The sequence below is a fragment of the Triturus cristatus genome, chromosome 2_2, assembly GCF_964204655.1.
Source record: "Triturus cristatus chromosome 2_2, aTriCri1.1, whole genome shotgun sequence".
In the NCBI taxonomy this organism is placed as follows: Eukaryota; Metazoa; Chordata; class Amphibia; order Caudata; family Salamandridae; genus Triturus; species Triturus cristatus.
In genome coordinates this window covers 356,914,183-356,932,903 of record NC_140582.1, presented here as the reverse complement: position 1 = coordinate 356,932,903, position 18,721 = coordinate 356,914,183, and the positions used below count along the sequence as shown (strand labels likewise).

At 45.4% G+C, this 18,721-nt stretch overlaps 1 protein-coding gene across 5 annotated transcripts in view; it reads left to right on the top strand.

Annotated features, from left to right (window-relative positions):
* ZGRF1 (zinc finger GRF-type containing 1) overlaps nt 1-18,721 on the top strand; it is a 619,324-nt gene that overhangs the window by 334,119 nt on the left and 266,484 nt on the right. For all 5 annotated transcript variants that reach the window (XR_014978114.1, XM_085641436.1, XM_085641435.1 and 2 more), the window contains one exon: nt 11,681-11,865. Coding sequence is in view for 4 of the 5 variants with exons in the window: in XM_085641436.1 (XP_085497562.1) it covers nt 11,681-11,865 (185 nt within the window). In the remaining variant the exon portion in view is untranslated. The remainder of the gene's footprint in view (nt 1-11,680; nt 11,866-18,721) is intronic.

Sequence of the window (18,721 nt, the reverse complement as noted above, 5' to 3'; positions counted from 1 at the left end):
TTTATCAACTAGGACCTTTTCCAGAGGTGAACCATCATTCAGCTTGGTTAAAACACGTTGAATCCTCCATACTGGGTGCCGAACACCACTTGACCAACTATTGAGGCAGATTTACATATATAACAAAATGTCTTGTCCTTGAGCACCTCCTCAAGCCACAGACCATCTCAGACCACATTAAATGTATGCATGATCCAATTGTGGTACCAATGTTAAAAGAACAAATTGTGGACCTACAATTTTGAATTAGAAACATTTCATTCTAAATGTTGACACATTAAAAGATCTCTCTTTACTCTTACACAAAGCACATAGCTTTATCACTGTTGATTGTGTTTCCTTGCACTGATTGATTACCTTTACAATGTATGACTTCCTGTCTATTATTGCATTGCACACTACATGCTGAATGTTATGTAATGGCCATGAACTGTAGAAGAATATGAATTAATATGCGATATGTTCCATTTTGAAAATACCTCCAGTCTTTAATAATATATTTAATGAATATTTTGTAATGTATGCTATGGCGGTGTATTTTTTGTTGCACTGTTGATTGTGTTCCAACTCCCACTAGTGGCACAAGTGCGCTAACCCCGTATTGAAAATCTAATTTAATCCAGTACAAAATAGTTTATGTATTCATGTATTTTGTGTGCTACTTTTAAATGTTATTTGACTGTCCCAGTGCCATAGAATCAACTATTATATACTCAATCTACTCACAATAAGTAACTTTTAACTACCTAAAACATTAGCCATGCCTTTTTGGGGCTTTGGTATACCCTGGGAGCGTTTGAGGTCATAATCTGGTAAGGTATATTCACTGGAAAATAGTACCTCGGCCAATCATATTTTAGTATTTTTATTCCCGCTCGAAGTATGGTAGCGTAAGTGTGAACTTTGGAATTCTTGAAAAATAGAAATTTTACTGTTTTCTTATTTAACTTGGAAAAGTTATAATAATTTCACATTTTAATAATTTATGTTGTTACCGCTGCAAATTCTACATATCATAGCTTTCTGAAGAAATCTGCTTGACCGATTCCTTATTTTGTCTTGGAGTTAAAGAAAAATATTGTTTCTTCAATACATTTTCTTCCTTGTTTTGGCAACCACAGGCGATCACGTTCTGTAGTTTTCAGTACATAAAACATTTTTAGTTGTTTCTTGTGGTGTGTCAAAAGGTAGATATAAAGAGACACAACTACTTGCCAACGTTTTGGTATTCCTCTAAATTCATCACTTTCCTTTTCAGTGATGCTCCTGTTCCCTAAAGGCGTTCAGGATGTCTCTGCTTTCTGTAGGAGTCAGTTTGAGAAGTGTTTGCTTTGATCTGGAATAAAAAAATATGGATTTCTCCTTACTGTGCTAACAACTTCCCATGTTTTGTAGAGCTCCTCATCTACTATATTTTAGTTGTTTGTTGTGATGTAGCAAAAAACAGTCAGTAATGTAAAGGAGCATAAAGGAAATAAAGTCATGATGTTGGGAACCAAAGTGATGCACTGTAGCAATAGACTCAATGATGAAAAAGAGACCTTTTACTGCTTGTTTGACCCCCAATATTTAATTGTTGGTGGATGTTTGACATGACATCCTTGATGTGGTCCTCCCCCAAACTTTCTTCCTTCACCCCTCCTGTTGTCTGGATTTGTTTTTGTTGGCATTAGGACTCTGTGCACTTTACTACTGCTAATCAGTTCTAAAGTGCTTGTGCTCATTCACTTAATCCTTATAACATTGGCTTAAGCTTAATTGGCACATTTAATTTACTTGTACTTGTAAGTCCCTAGTAAAGTGGTACTACAAGTACCCAGGGTGCGTAGCTCAAATGCTACTAGTGGGCCTGAGCACTCATTGGGCCACCCACTGAAGTAGCTCTTTAGAACAGGTCTCCGGCCTGCCATTGCAGCCTGTAGTGCAGTTTTAAATTGCCAATTCGACCTGCAAAATAAACCTTTTACTAGCACTAACTCTACCTTTTTAATAGTCACCAGTAAGGTAGGCCCTAAAGGTCCATGGGCAAGATGCTTTGTATTTAAAAATTAGAACATATGGGTTTAACTTTTACATTTCCTGGTACTGAAAAACTCCACAATTCATTTTTCACTACTCTACAGCCTATCTCTTCTATTGAATAACATTGGGTTATCTATTACATCTATTAAGTACTAACATTTTATTGAGAGCGGGTAAACATATCATGTTTGGACTCAAATGAATTGTAATTTAAAATCATCTTTCATGATAAGTCTGATTTTAGGTCACAATTCTGAACATGCCACATTTAGAAAATTGGTATTTTCTTGCCCTAACTATTTGGGGCCTTCTGCCAGTGTCCTAGGTTACATGACTGTGAATGGCTCTACTGTTGGAGTTTGTGTATTCCGGCCAGACAGTAGGACACAGAGGACTGGGTATAAGCAAAATGGGCCATCTTGCGAGAATGTCTGGGGGCCAGAAATGTTTCCTGCCCCACTTGCACTTCAAAGGGCTTGCTTCCAGCACACATGAAGGATCCTGGCACTAGCCTTTTCTCAGCCTAGACTTCTTGAATCCTTGGCAGGGAAGGGAATATCTTTCCAGAACAAGATGTGGGGTAGCCCAGGCTATCCCCCATCGCAAAGGCTGGCACCAGGCATAAGTATTGCACCCTAAGAACAACTCTTCATTACAATCCTAGACTTGTGAAAGAGTTCAGAAGGATTTCCTCGACCCCCATAGGACTTCCCCACAGCTACCAGAGGACTGCCTTGCTGCTTGAAGGAGAACTGCCCATCTCATTGAACCCAGGACCACCAGAAGTGACTTCTAGGGCTCAGTGGCTGGCCTTCTGTGTGAGCGACAGGGACATAACAAGCTCCTGAGGCCTTAAACCCTGCACTTGGCCTCTGCTGGAGAGAGCCCTAGCACCCCCAAGACCCCCTCCCCAGTCCTTGAGCCCTGGTAGTGGTGTTGATGGTACTCCTCTAAAAGCCTGGGACTTCCTTAGAACTGACAGAATATCAGACCTATCTTTCAGTCAATCCACCCAAGGGCAACGCCAGTTGGCCTTCATTCTTCTCTACAGCAGTAAATCCTGTTAAGAGGGACCTCTTGGTGAAGGTATCCGGCCTCGTGGAGCCCAAAACTGCGACAGCCTGCAGCTGTGTCCTACTGGAGGTTTTCGACTTCCCAAAAAGTGACTAAGTAAGAAGTTAAAAATCTGCAGAGATACTTCGTCCAATGGCTCCCTGACGACGACACCCCCCTCCTCCTCCTCCGTCACTGCCTGCTGCCTTGTCCCGCTAAACTCTTACCTTCTCGAGAACCTTTTTTCAAAAAAGTTTCAAAGTCCGAAGGTGGGCTGATACTGGTCCCAATCCTCCTCATGTATCCGACCCACACTCTATCACGGTCTGCCCTAACGTTTGACTTTGGCCAGGTCTCGAGCAACCAGATACCTGAGATTGGTTCTTTGATCTTTTGGATACTATTTTACACTAAAAACTTTAAAGATTCATAACTCTGGTTCTAATTGGATTTAACTTGTTTTGGTGTCATTTTATTTAATAAAGATGTATCTGTTTTTATAACTTGGTTTGGTTTTTTTGTGCTGTGCTTTCACTTGTTGCTTGAGTAGGGTTTTCACCCCACCCCAACCAATACCTCAATTTCTTATAGTGGACAAAGATGCAAGTAAGCTTAGAAGATAAAATGTGATAATAAAAGTTGATTGGGTGCCCAGAGAATATTGTAGTAGTGGCTGTCTGATTCTCTCATTAGAACTGTAGGATTTAAGAATGGTCTTTAAAGGAGCTCTGGATGCCCAACTAGCAACCCACATGTAGGCTCTGCAATTGGCAGGTTGTCTCCTGATCGAAAAATGCCATAGTGTGTTGAATCATGTTAGGACACATGGTACTTAGGGCCTTATGTAGGTGGCCTGGCATTTACCACTTCATAAATACCGAATCATACCGATTCGGTATTTATGAAGTGGTAAATGCTATGTAGGTATTCCTGCGGTAAAAATTACCGATTCGTAGAAATTCGGTAATTACCGAATCGGTATTTACCGATTCGGTAATAGGGCATACCTTCCCATTGATTGAATCAATGGGAAGGTATGCCTCATTACCGAATCGGTAAATACCGATTCGGTAATGGGGGGAACACAATCAAGGGTGGCAGGGTGTCACATTGACACCCTGTTGCACCCCTGATTCCTGCATGTGTGCACATGTGGCACACATACATGCCCTAAGGGCATGTATGTCTGCCACATTGCACACTTCTAAGCGCTTGAAAATGCATTTACAGAGCCATTCTTCATTTACCACCAACTATTAGTTGGTGGTAAATACCGACTCCACACGACACCCACACACTCCCCCTACATATCATTACAGGATTCGGTATTTACCGAATCGGTAAAATTACCGATTCGGTAAATTACCGAATCCTGTAATGTGCCCCCTACATTGCAAAAGCCTAAATACCGGTCGGTAACGGTATAATTAGCGAAAATCGGCTGTTACCGACCGGTATTGGGCTACCTACATGAGGCCCTAAGTACCTTATCAGGGCTGCAGGTGAGGCTACCCAGCAGTCCAAAGAACGATCGAATCGGCACCAGTTCCTCTTTTGTAATTGATAGATGCATTATACTGCTCCTGGAACTATTTAAACACATTTCTGGATTTGCACGGTGGAGTATTTTGTTTGAAACTGGATGTGTATAAGGCTATCAACAGTGACCTCTCTGCTTTTCAGCCTCTTTCATTGAATGTCAGGTCAAAGATGTGACTTGGATAGGAATTTATAAGACTTCACTGAATATGAGACGTTATTTCGCATGCCATTACTTCGCATGCTTTTACTACGCGGTTATTACTTAGCAATAACCGTTACTACGCAAGTTTTTACTTTGCATACCATTACAATGAAAGTGTTATGGTATGCGAAGTAAAAACTTACCTAGTAATAATAATGGTATGCGGAATAACGTGTCATACTACACTTAACCCTAAAACTCTACACTACACTTCACTAACACACAACACTACCCTTAACCCTAAAACACTAACCCCTCGACACTACACTAAACCCTAAAACACTACCCTAGACTTCACTAACCCACAACACTACCCTAAACCGTAAATCACTAACCCCATGACACTACACTAAACCCTAAAAGACTAACCCACGACACTACACTCAACCCTAAAACACAACACTAGACTACACTAACCCACAACACTACCCTAAACCCTAAAACAATAACCCCCCGACACTACACTAAACCCTAAAACACTAACCTAGATTTCAATAACCCACCAACACTACCCTAAACCCTAAAACACTAACCCAACGACACTTCACTAAACCATAATACACTACACAAGTACACAACCCTGCACTACCCTACACAGTCCCTTCACAGCCCCACTTACCTCTTAACACACGTGGTTCAAATCTTCTCCCCCTTCAAGCTTACACCGGCTTCCTCCATCAGACTCTCTTTGCAAATGTCTGCCGTGAATAGTACCCGCCCCCTACGCATGCGTTGTACAACGCATGCGATGTAACAGCATGCGTACTAAAGGGACGCGTTGTTACATCGCATGCGTACTAACGCTTGCGTAGTAACGGTACGCGAAGAAATGTCCGCGTACTAGTGGATGTTTCCCGACTTCACTTGCTAGGGCTTCACTTTACGACTGAATGTTAATTGAACCTGATCCGTAGCCATTTTAGATTATAATCTGCTTCAGTTTTTTTTCCTTCAGTTGTTTATTAAAGTTTTGCATTCTTCAGGAAGGTGTGGTAATGTTTCTTTATGAGCCTGTAGGGTTTGTGTAGCTCTACTGTCTGGGGCCTGTGATTGTGAGATATTAAAAACATTTGGTATTAGCACCCTGCCCCTTCAAGATAGATTCTCACCATAAGACTGTGAATCTGCTTTTAGAGGTTCTGAATATATATATATATATTTTTTTTTAAATGATCGGGCATGGAATTTGATTTGTTTTTAATAAATACTGCTCTTAAACCAAGTTATTGAGTACTGAAAAATCTCCTGATTTCCCAACTTTTCTGCATTCTAATGACATGACTCAAAAGCACTGCATTCTGCTGCACCCTACGGGCAATGGGCTATATATCGTGCTGCATTATACGGACACTAGTACACAACACTGTATCTTAAGGACACTAACACATTACACTATATTACTCACTGGGGTCCTTAACCAACCACACTAGAACCCATGATAATAAACCGCATCCTGTTGAGTTTACCTGGCACATTGCTTTGCACTCTACTGTCTCTAATCACCACATTGAACCTTAGGTTCACCATTGCACTACACTGAAATGTATCCTAGGGATGATAAGCCACTTCATTTTGATGCACACAGGGGACGCAAATTCACAGATGGCACTGCACACTAAATTACTGACATTGAATTCTGCCCTCTTCTTTAAGCAGAAGTCCTAGAAACCTATAATTCGGTGTTGTATACAAATCCAAATATTCGTCACACACAACTTTTACATGTGGCATCCAACAGCAGTCTTGTTTATATTTTGCAGTTATTGGAGTCAGTTTCTGCCTTAGGCCATTTGCAAGCAAAGTAAATTGGAAATAGTGGAAGTGGAAGGAAAGACTTTGATATACAAGACCCTATGCAAGCACCGTGCAGCACAGCTTTCACAGCCTCGCATTCATTGGCTCTAGTAGCCTTTGTGCCCCAATTCCATTCCATGTAATCCGTCAGTGCACCCGCTAAGGACACCATCCAAGAAACATCTGTCAGGACATCCAGGAGTAAACACCAGCTGCTACCTCGGCGTGCCATTGTACGCAACAGCCGCGTCCGAGCACGATCAGAAAGAAACTTCCCTAAATGCACCACCTCTTAATATACTATCCAAGCGAATTAATGTATTGTGCGTCAAGGAATGACACGTGTATTCTCATGTCTGCAGGTAAAGTAGTCTCCAGCTATCTAAAAAACCCAGATTGTGCATGACCGCCAAAGCGACCTGGTCATCAGTGGTTTTGTTTCAGCCTGAGGTGAATGTCTGTCTCTCTCACTGTCTGCAACACAATTAAAATACCCTGCCCAAAGAATAGCGGAGTCTATGCTGTCCTGTAGTAAGTCTTTTATCTTTGTGGAGAAGTGCCTATCATCATTATTAGGTGCTTAGGTGTTCAGAATAGTGATGGCCTTCCATCCAGTGTTCCGTGTACAAATATGTATCGGCCCTCTATGTCTGCCTCTGGATGGCTCCAGAGGTACCCTTCCATCACACACATACAGAGTGCCACCCTTCTGGCGTATGAAGAGTACGCGACAGAGTAAAGTTGTCTCCTCCATGTTTCCCTTAGTTTCTTTATTTCACTAGTCATGAGGTGAGTTTCTTGTAAACACGCTATGTAGACCTCAGTATGCTGGAAAGGTCTTTTGTTGCAGCACCATATTGCACCCATTGTTCAATGAATTGCTCTGTTGATCTCTCTTCTGCTTGTTCCAGGAAGCCCAGAAGTCTTACATTATTACATTGGGATCTCACCTCCGCATCTTCTGTCCGGGCTTCCATTATCCCTGCCCTGGGGAGGACACCTGCCATTTGCTTTTGTAGAGAGGCTGCTTCCAGCTTGAGACTACCAATGGTCTCCTAAGCTGCAAGCACTTTCTTCGATACTTTGCCTCAAGAGTTCTGCTCTCGAAGATTTCTCTGCTGGTAGTTCTAGACTAGGACTACGGCGAGAGCCTCATGGCATGTCTGTCTATGACCGCTCACCTGGGATGTCGTGTAGTGCTCCATCATGTTGCCCTGATGGGCCCCTGAGGCCTGCCCTTTACCCATCGGGGGAGTGGGGGCGGGTTGTCCACCATCAACAACCACCAGGTGAACACAGCAACAGCCTGCCGAAAAACAGCAGTGCCACCTAGTCCTGGCGAGGGCAGTCCACCCAAGGCACTGCCAGGTAAGTAGCACCCACCTTGCATCGTCGAATGTCTACGTGGGATACCTCCTCGAGAGGCAGCGCGCAACAGGACCTACCAAGGGCCGCGCCCTGTTTGGGTTTCAATCTATGCTCTCCGGCGGTACCCCTTTATAACCTGCAGGCAAGCCAAAGCACAATTTATCCTATGGCCCCGCTGATTAACTCACAGTACCTCCATCAAGTGTATCCCCACCTGTTCTGTAAGCAGGGCTCTGGACTATGCGAATTTGTAGCCAACCGGTATTCCAGTGTATGGCAGAAGGCACAGCAAATGTCTCAGCAGCTGTTTATAGGCGACCACAGCAAACCCACGCCGGGCAAGTCTTTGCAGACCCCGCCGGGCCAGTCAGCAAGGCCTTCTAAGACTATCACCACTGCCGTCATTTCCTCAGCACCACCTTGTCCATGCAGGGCTTCTGCCAAACAGCCGCGATCCCCAGCAGCCCCAGCAGCTGATCCAGGCCAGCCACACACAGCAGAGTGAAAGACCCCGGCACTGCCAAACCCCAGTGCTAGCGCAAGGCCGCAATCCTCAGGCCTCACTCAGCGACTCCAGCGCCGGCTTAAACAGAGCAGAGGCAGTGGCCACACCTCCTGCACCACCACCAGCTTCAGGGACCTGTGCCCTGTATTACCAGGATCTCGTCACCAGCGGGGCCCCTCCCAGGGGTGGGCCAGGCACAGAGCACTCCAAACAGGCCCCACAGCACCTGCAAGTGAGGTAGGCTCTGAGCAGCCGCCGGTCAAATTGCAGTCCGCATTCACTGCCCAATGACGAGGAGGAGAGAAGGGATTCCCAGTCGATCACCCCAGAGTACAGGACAAATCAGCGCTGCTAACACAGGATTATGTAGGATATTCACGAGGCCCGGGAGGAGCCCTTTAAGGACGCGTTATGTCAGCCATCTTGCCTGGCCACGTCCCTCCAGAGCACAATGTTAAATGCAATCTTGAGAAACATTTTCATTCCCTGTGGCGGACCCCCAATCCTCTTTACCAATGTAGAGGAAATGTAAGTAATTTTTCTTCCCCTGAATTTCCCATTTATATGGATTAGGATTTCTGTGTAGGGTTCATTTATCCACCCATTACTTACCACAAGATGATAGTGGTAATTGCAGCACTGCAGATTGGACAATGAAATGCCACCATTATAGGTCGATCTATATAACATGCGCAAGAAGCTCCATGGGGCAGCCACCCCGGAGAGGGGTTCTGAGCACTGAGTCTGCCCTCCTAAAATACCCCTCAGAAATCCAGGGTGGCATATTCTGAAGGACATGGGTGTACCTTGGGAGTGAGACCCTTTTCAAAAGAAAGGCCCTCACCAGAACAGACTATTGTAATCTAATCTGATGCTGAACATCTGTTTTAAACTTGTTAAGTAACATTGCCAAATTACACCCTAAATTGCTTCAAAGACCTGGGGATTATCATTCAAAGCCCTCCATGCTCACATTAATTCTCAGGTCTGCAAGGGACACATTAAACCAAATAGTGATCAGAAAAATAGTGAACCTAGACCAATTAATACAAAATCTAGAGCGGAGTCCAGGTTCTTGAAAAAAATTAGAGTAATATGGGTATTGATGGGATCCGCAACAAACAGTCGAATGTCATTTGCATATAGCAGTATTCTGTCTTCACTGCTGTCAACACACACCCCCTGGATCAATGGATCCTGTCTGCACCAAGGTGAAGAGAATCAGGGTAGGAGGGAAGAACGTTCTTATTCCTCTTTCAAGTAAATTTCGGGCAAGGACCATATTTACCCTGACTGCAGCTATGGGTAACATGTACTTGACAGTAAACAAGAAACAAGTGGGACCCAAAAGCCTTGTTTCTCAGGATACTTAATACGATGCGACAACTACTAGAGTAAAACAGCTTCTCATCATTATAGAGCCATAGTACTAAAGGGCCAGTAAGGGTACTTGCTATAGTCCGCACTGGTTCAGTAACATAGACCTGTGGGCACCAGAATAATACCTGCGAGGAGCCATTGATCTAGAACTTTCCATTGTCCTCCACATTTAATAATAGTATAAGGTGCATTTGTCTGCGGAACATCCATGTTGGGGATCTGTGTAATTGTACTTGTCTCTGTTCTGCTCACAAAATCCCCTCAGTTTTGCCATCCAAGAAGGAGCTAAGGAGCCTGGGACCAATTAAGCGGGACATGCACTTGAATAACTCAAATGGGTGCCCATTAAGTCCAAGTAAACCTAGTTGGCACCAAATTATATTCACTATTCAGTCTTTTTCTGGTTATCCTCCTGGAATCATTGGCGGGTCCTGCTAGTTCCTGTTTTTAGCAGATTCAAGTTTCCTAACTTAACAGAACTGCTGCACACGTTTATAGGCCCCGTAGGTATGGCCTGGCCTTGCATAACAAAGTTAAAGGCTTCCCATGGTGCAACATGGGTCTACTGGGCCCTCGTTCACCAAATAAATATTAGTTGGCCACCATCATCAAATGATAACCTTCATAATGTTTTGCAACTTGTATGCATTGAGCCTCCATATTACAGAGAGCAACCTATGACATTTTTCTACCATTAGTAGAAATGGGGAATAATTGGAATAATTAGAGACTTGCCTGCCCTAGAACTCCACAGTCTGACTCATGCCAGCCTTTGGTCTAATCGTATGAACAAATAATCAAATATGGAATGCGGCTTTGGGTACCTTAGTAGTAGGAGTAATGTGTGTCTCTGCAATCCCTTTGGCTACACTATCCGCTTGAACCAAAATGTGTTGCAGACATTACCTGTCCTGATTCCTCAGTGCCTGGTAAGTCCGGCTCACTGAATTTTTCTTGCCCAATATCCATACCATAATCAAAGTGCCCCCAAGTACGTCAGTGGTGTTTGGGATTTCAGTCATTAAGGTTTCCAGTTCAGCTAGTGCTTTGCTCTGAAGTTGTGGAGGAGCATACTTATAAATCAGAGTAATGCCCCTACAGTCCTATCTCCCATTCAGAGCTACATAAGTACCATTTGGGTCCAACAGGTTCCTAGTTTCCTTGAATAGGAGTGATTTTCTATTAAATACTGCCACTTCACATGTGCAAGAAGCATGTTTTGACACCCGTTGCTCAGAAAGTGGATCCCATAAAACAGTGCCAGGTGAGTTTTGTGTCTGTTAAGATATTGGTATTTAGTAACCCGCCTAACCTTGTCTCTCAATCCTGGGCACACCAGGTTTCCCAGAACCCTTTAGTCTCCAACATTCCACTGTACGAAGACCATTCCATCCTGACCCTGGAATGATGTGACTTAGCTGACCCAACCAGCCCTCCACAACCTCCAAACTGTTAATTTAAACATTGTCATTGTAAACCCCCAGTCCTCAATTCCCATTCTCTACTGTTCTATACTTGTAACTACACAAGCAGCCCTTACTCAAACCTTGCATCATGAAGGCAGAGAATGGAATTGACCTAAATGTAAGTTGGCAAGGGGGTGTTGTAGAGGAGTGGGGTTGGTTGGCTGTGCAAAGTCTTTCCAGACCAAGGTGAACACCACATTTGTTTTGAGAAGTAGGGCGCTAGAACATGGTTTACCAAAGTCATTGGGGAAATAGTGTGGAGTAGTTAGTTGGACAATCATTACTGTTCACTTGTGTATGCCATAGATCTAACCCATGTGCTTTTTTTCTTTTCTCTTTTCTGTCAAGAACACCTGAATATTTTACTATTTAACGTGTCCCAGAGATTCCATTCTGCACTCTCGAAAGCTGATATATCCTTTTACACTTCGGCCAGGGAAGCAAAAGGGAATGGAAATGAAAACTTTATTCCATTTTGCCTCCATCACCAACCTGCAAAGCTAATTATGGTTAAAAAAGAAGGTCGGAATAAGGTGAGAGGTTTTTCTTTACAGGATATTGTATAATGTTTCAGTATTTTATGCGAAAAATCACTGTGCTTCAAACAGCCACATTAAGAGAGGAAACAGCCTTTACAATGAAGAAATTATCACGCAATGCCGTTACCAGTCATCCTTTACCACACAGGTGAGTATTTGTACCTTTACCATGGATATCTTTACCATGCAAGTACGTAAAAAAAAATTGCAATTATGTTATTGAAAAAAGGGTTTAGGTGCGGGTAGTGTTAAAGGGATAGGGTTATGGAGCAGGTTGTGGTAAAAGGGGGAGGTAAGGGTAATTTTACGATTTAGGGTGGGTAGTGGTAAAGACAAGTAAGGGGTAGTTTTAGAGTTTAGGGGTGGGCAGTGCTAAAGGGAGTTTGAATTGAAGATGGTGGCCGCTTGAGACCGCTGTTTTGTAGCTCCCTGACCAGGCGGCAGGTCTATTACCATACCTGCTAGGTTTAAATGCCGAAGGTATGCTGGGGATAGCGGCAACGATTGGCGTACGTGCAAAGAGAGAACCATTCTTGCCAGGGGTCGAGTCGGGGTACCACGCGGGTGGACGGCGTCCCCCCACTTATTTTACTGGGTTGTTACCGGGTGGACGCCGTCCCCCCTGCCCAAAAGATGTAGCCGGTATCCGAGTCTGCACCTGCGTGCGAATGAATGCCTTTCAAATGCACTCGAGGCTCAGAATAATCTCCCCTTCCACCTCGCGCCCTCCACTTGCCAGCCTTTCTCAGAGCCAAGCCGAGGCGCCAAGGCTTCAAGGAGCTGCGCTATCAACACGCCGAGCATGTCACTTCTAGGGACCCCGACAGATGCCCGTACTGCCTACGGCCCGAGTCTGTAATAACCGTGTAATCCGAGGAATGGGTCCTGTGTATAGTGTGTTCTTGTGTTTTGAGTGACTGCCACTTATTGAAGTATTATACCTCTACTTGTATCTTGTATGTATTCACGCATTTCAGACGGAGACCAGCAAATTTCGTGACAATTCCTGTTGTGACGTCACTTCCGTTGACACAACCTAACTCGAGCGTCCCCCCACTTCTTTTTTAGGACTTGTGCCCTGATTCTTGCAGCTTACCGTGTTCCGAGGTCATCCTGCGGCTAGCAAAGCTGCTGCTTGTCTCCCGTGGATTCCAGGACGCTGCAGCCCGCATGGACCAGAGATGCCGGCAGATGATCGTGTGCCCGGCGCCTGCTATGGGACCCAAGCCAGCTACTGGTAGGGGGAGGGTGACTGCCGATGATCCCGCAAGGCCTGAGTGCTCGATTCGGTACCAATTATGGACCCGACCTCTGCGTCCGCTTCTGCCTCGCGATTGGCGACAACAGAATCAGAACCTAACCCTGACCCGGTTGGAAACCCCAGCTGAGGGGAAGGGGAGGAGCAGGACCGTACCTCCCCAGCAACGCCTGCTCGGCACTACAGTGCCGGAGTTGCTTCACAGCTTCCCATCCAAGACAGTTTCTAGGCAGAGTCAACAGCTATCCTCTTTGCCTTCAGCCCAGGAAGGCTCCCAGAATGATTTACAGGATCGAGAGTGCCCGCAACAGGAAGAGGCGGTTGCCCCGGCTTTGGATGCCATAGCCCCTGCCTCAGCCTTAGCCTCATGTCCCTAGGGAGATGACACATGGGGCCCAATCTTCGGTAGAGGAGGTAAAAAAAATATATATAACCAAAGGGGTGTTGGTGGAGGAGGGTGAAGGGGTATCCTAAGAAATACAGCAAGGGCATAGCAAGGGAGAGCGCAAAGGAAGGTGTCCAACCACAGGAAATCTTTCAGGGGGGTAACCTAGAACACGCAAAGGTCACAACGGTCAAGAACAGAGAAGGGAGAAAAGCCCAAATGAGAACTCTTGATGGCCCAGTGGGGGGAAATGCAATAGCCCCTGTGGGATCAAATCAGAAGGAGAAGCAAAGCCGTCACTCAGTCCCTCATTCTAAGGGGGGGAAGCAGCGGGCAATGACTGTGATCATGACCCAGAGACAAATGACTGCTTCTTCTCCTTGTCGAACAGAACATGGTCTGTAGATGTCAGTTAAGCATGGATTCCAGTGAAACTGAGAGTTTGCCAGGCACTAGTGGAGCTGATATGGCAGCTACCGCACAAAAAGTGGTCAGGAAAACGGGAGGATGTGATTGTAAAGAAAGTGTTGCACCAGGGCTTCAAGCGGCTCATATATCAAAATCTCCTACCCTGGACGCTATTTTACAGTGTGCTATGGCGCTTCGCGAAGAGGCTCGGCAAGAAAGCTGCCGCTCGCAGGCGGTGGCACGTAAGCTGCAGGGGTCTGTCAGGAAGATAGCCAAGGCATGTACAGCTATCAATCAATCAATCAAGCTTTATTCGGCAATTAAGTCATAAAAGCACATTTACAAAAATTACATAAAACAGTTGATAAATTACCTAAAAAGTTAAAATTACAATTAAATCTTTAAGCAACCGTCAAGCTAGCTATTTTTTAAAACAGAAAAAGCAAAAGAGAGAAACATAATTAGTGGGGCCAGCCCATATACACTTATATTACACAAGTATTAGCATGGTATAGTTTGATGATCACATTACTTTAGCTACCTAAATATGATAACTACAACAGGTAGATTTTGGCTGGATACAATATTGTTTTTAGATGGAGAAAGTTTCAGCATGCCTCAGAGCTTTTGACCTTATTCCCCAGGCCCACCCTAAGAATTTGGCCACAGCTATACAGATCAGTGGTGTGGAATCTGTGGATAGAATGCGAAGAGCTATAGCATATCTTCTGATACTCAGAAATCTGCAGATTGGTTTTATCCACATTTTTCGGGGTGCTACATACATTGGGCAAAAAAATATAATACATTCCCTACATTCTCACATTCTTCTACACATCTGTAACACCTGTCGTTCTTAATTCCTTGCCCCCCCCCATCTGGAAGTAAATTCTGCAACAGGTAAGGTACCCACCTGTAATTGGAAATATAATTTACGGTCCAGGGTTTTTTCAATAATATCCCAGTACTTATCTAAGAGGGGATAGGCTTTTAGATCAAGAAAACGGCATGATAGGTGGGTGGAAAGGCCTTGGGAGATTTCCGACTTATAGACCCATTCCCAATACATTATTTTCAGCTTTTCTTTGGATGGAAAAACAGGATTTGCAGGATCTTTCCAAAGTTCAATCAAGCCTATACTACCCAAGAGAGATTCAATCCCATGTAACCATGTTATTTTACGGGACCTGTCAGTTTCAATTATGTCCACAAAGCCACTCCTGTAATGGGCAAGTTCGTCTGTACACCAGAGCCGACGCCAATACAGTATTGGACGAAGCTTCGCCAGATGTGAAGAAGTGTAGCTCACTGGTTAGAGGAGGCATACCCTGAAGCAGAGGTCAGACCCGGGACCAGGGTTCAATTCCCGACGCGGCAGGGTCCGGAGCCCAATTGTCCACGGACTCGATAATTCTCGCTTCGGTGCCCACTCTAAGCACGAGTTCACACTATGCAGCTCTGGGCAACAAGCTTGCTTAATCTCCACAACGGCCCCCCCGCGGCGGGATGCCTGGCTTTCACCTTGGGGATGCCCAGTACGGGTTATCTCACAGGGAAAAACCAGGATGGGTTCCCAATGCAAGCGCCAAGATGCCCACGGGTAAGTTGAGCGCTATATAAGAACACATAATAATAATAATAATAATAATGTTCAAGTGGCTTCTTGCCAAGGTCCAACAGTAAAGGTCGTAGTGGCGTGCTAGAAGGGAGGTTTGTGATTTTGCGTAAAAACGCATTTTCTAATACCTTCAGACCGTTCAGGTTACCAAAGCCCCAGAGCTCAGCCCCATAAAGGCATGAGCTCAGGACCTTGGCCCCATAGATTTCTAAAACTGGAGAAATTGGCTTGGTGTGTGAAGTTTTAAATCTAGACTGAAGAGCACCTGATTTTTGTTTATGTTGTAACACGGCACGATCTAACTGACAGCCCCAACGCATATCTTTCTGTAGTGTTATGCCCAAATATGTAAATGAGGTAACCTCCTCCAAAGGTAACTTGTTCATATACATTTTTCCCTTGAAGGACTTATGGGCATTAAATGACATGAACTTCATTTTGCCCGTGTTTACTTCCAAACCCCTTGCTGTACAAAATTCTTCAAAGCGCCCGAGAGCCTTCTGTAGGCCACTTGGGGTCTTGGAAATAATTAATGTGTCATCCGCAAACATGGGGATAGGAATCCGTACTCCTGCCTGGGCCGGCGCGTCGGTGGGGGTCAGTGAGAGGTGACCGGCCACCCCGTTGACAAAGAGCGAAAACAGGGTCGGCGCTAAAACGCACCCCTGCCGCACGCCCCTGCCAACCGGGGAATCCTCTGTCACCTCCCCCACATCCCCCCACCGCACCCGGGCTACATTTCCCTCATGTAAGCGGATGATCACGGTAAGAAGCTCAGGTTCAGTACCCATTTCCCTCAGAACCTGCCAGAGCCTTCTGCGTGGAAGGCTGCTTTTAGGTCCACAAACACTGCATATAGGGCGCCGTTCCCCAAGATCACCGTTTTCCAATACAAATTGACAAAACGGAAAACTTGATCAATTGTGCTTGTCCGGGATCGGAACCCTGCCTGCATTGGGCTTAAGATATCCTGATCTTCTATCCATATTTGGATTACATGGAGGAACATGCGGCCTATAATCTTTTGAATCAAGTCTATTAGACTGATCGGCCTATAATTACTTGCGATTGATTTATCCCCTTTTTTGAATACTGGGACAATTTCTGCACCCTTCCACGAGGGGGGGATATCAGCTCCCTGGGCAATTGCATTCGCTAGTCGCATGATATAACTAGACCAGAGGCTTCTGCCATTAATAAACACGTCCGCGGGAATTCCATCCATACCAGGAGCTTCGCCCCCAACCACTTTTATCTAGGGCTCTCACTGAGCGGCTTTCAGACCTGGAGCTCGGAGCTGCCGCCCTTGAGACAGATATTGCTGGCACCCGTGGACAAACAGATGCCCATGAATCTCAACGCCTCAGTGACGCCGGAGTCACGCCAGAGTCCAGCCCGCCTGCGCCCGTCCGCGCTGAGGAAGCGCTGGATTGCTGGACCCTGGACCTCGTCGATACCCTTTCACCCCGCTATAGCTATTCTCACCGGCAAATGCTATGCCTGAAACCTCGAAGACTAGGATGTTCGCATTCCTACGAGCCTGACGAACTTCTTCTTCCCTTACGATGTGGCTGCCATCCCACGCGTAGGCCTTCCAATTTTGTCCCTTATCACCTTCCCCCTAGCCAACCTGCCATCATCAGTTCTAGGACAGTGGGAGTAGAAGGCATCCTGATTAATGCCCGCTCCCTTGTCAAAAATAAGATAATGTTTAAGGAGATGGTATCAGATAGAATTCCTACCCTAGTGTTTGTCACTGAAACATGGGCCAAAGATTCATCTGGTCCTGATCTAATTGAAGCGGTCCCGGAAGGGTACTGCCTGGCTAGATTTGACAGACAGGGTCGAGTGGGAGGGGGCATAGCGATCCTTCATAAAGCCCACCTCCAATGTCATATTGTACCTACACTCGACTTCCCGGATTGCTTTCAAGCTTTTTATTTTACAATAAAGGAAGCGCAATGTCCCTTTTTTAATGGAATCCTAGTATATCGACCTCCAGGCTCGAGGACCGATTTTACGCACAACTTCCTCCAGGCCCTGCAACCCTACTTTGGTCAAGAAAATTTCTCCATTTTGGGTGATTTTAATTTTCATTTAGAACGGCATGATTTATCCGATACATCATGTCTTATTGAGGCCCTGGCGTCCTGTGGACTCACGCAGCGAATTAGCGGGGCCACTCATCGTGCAGGCCACACATTAGATGGCATTTTCTCAAATGATCTCCGTTTGACCATCAAAGATCCGGTGTATCTATCTTGGTCGGATCACCTTGCGGTTCCATTTTTCTTGGAATATCATAGGGTGGGTGTCTGCAAAATAGGGAATCACGTAAAGGAAACTGCTAGAAACTTTAGAAATCTTAGCAGTGATTCCTTCGCGCCCTGGGCTGCTAGCCTTCTTACTACAGGTTTGGACAGTGTACAGTCCGCAGTTGGCCATTTCGAACAGGTTACTATGGAGGCCCTGAATGAATTGGCCCCAGTACAGACCCGCCGCCGAGCCAGAAAGAGACCATCTGCCCCATGGTTCTCTGACTCTCTTAGACTCCTCAGGCAAGAAGTGAGGAGGAAGGAGAGGCTCTGGCATGCTAGCTGGGACCTTAAGAACAAGGAAGCCCATAAACTCCTTGTCAGGAAATATAAAGCGGCGATTGTGCAGGCCAAACAAGACTACTATGTAGCCCTGACAACCTCGCTCTCCTCGCCAAAGGAGCTCTTTAAAATCGTGGACTCTTTAGTCAACCTGCAAGCTCCTGATCCTGTTATTCCATCTCAAGACCTATGTGATAAGATTGCCTCCTTTTTCCACACGAAAATACAGGATATCCACTTGGCTCTTGAGGAACAAAGAGCTTGTATCAGTGTGCCCACTGCTCGGGTTGAGATGAATATGACCACTATTGACATCTCCCCACTGTGCACCCTGGACTCCTTTCCCCCGCTGGCCTTGCATGATCTGGAGATCTTGCTTAATAAGACTAAGTCAGGTTCTCCCCTGGATACCTGCCCATTGAAAATCAACAAGCAGTGCAGGGAGACCCTCCTAACACCGTTGCTAGAAATAATGAATCTTGCCATCAGAGACGGCATCTTCCCTCTGGAGTGGAAGAAGGCAGTAGTTAAACCCCTGTTAAAGAAGGCCTCTCTCGATCCGGAGGTCTTAAAAAATTTCCGTC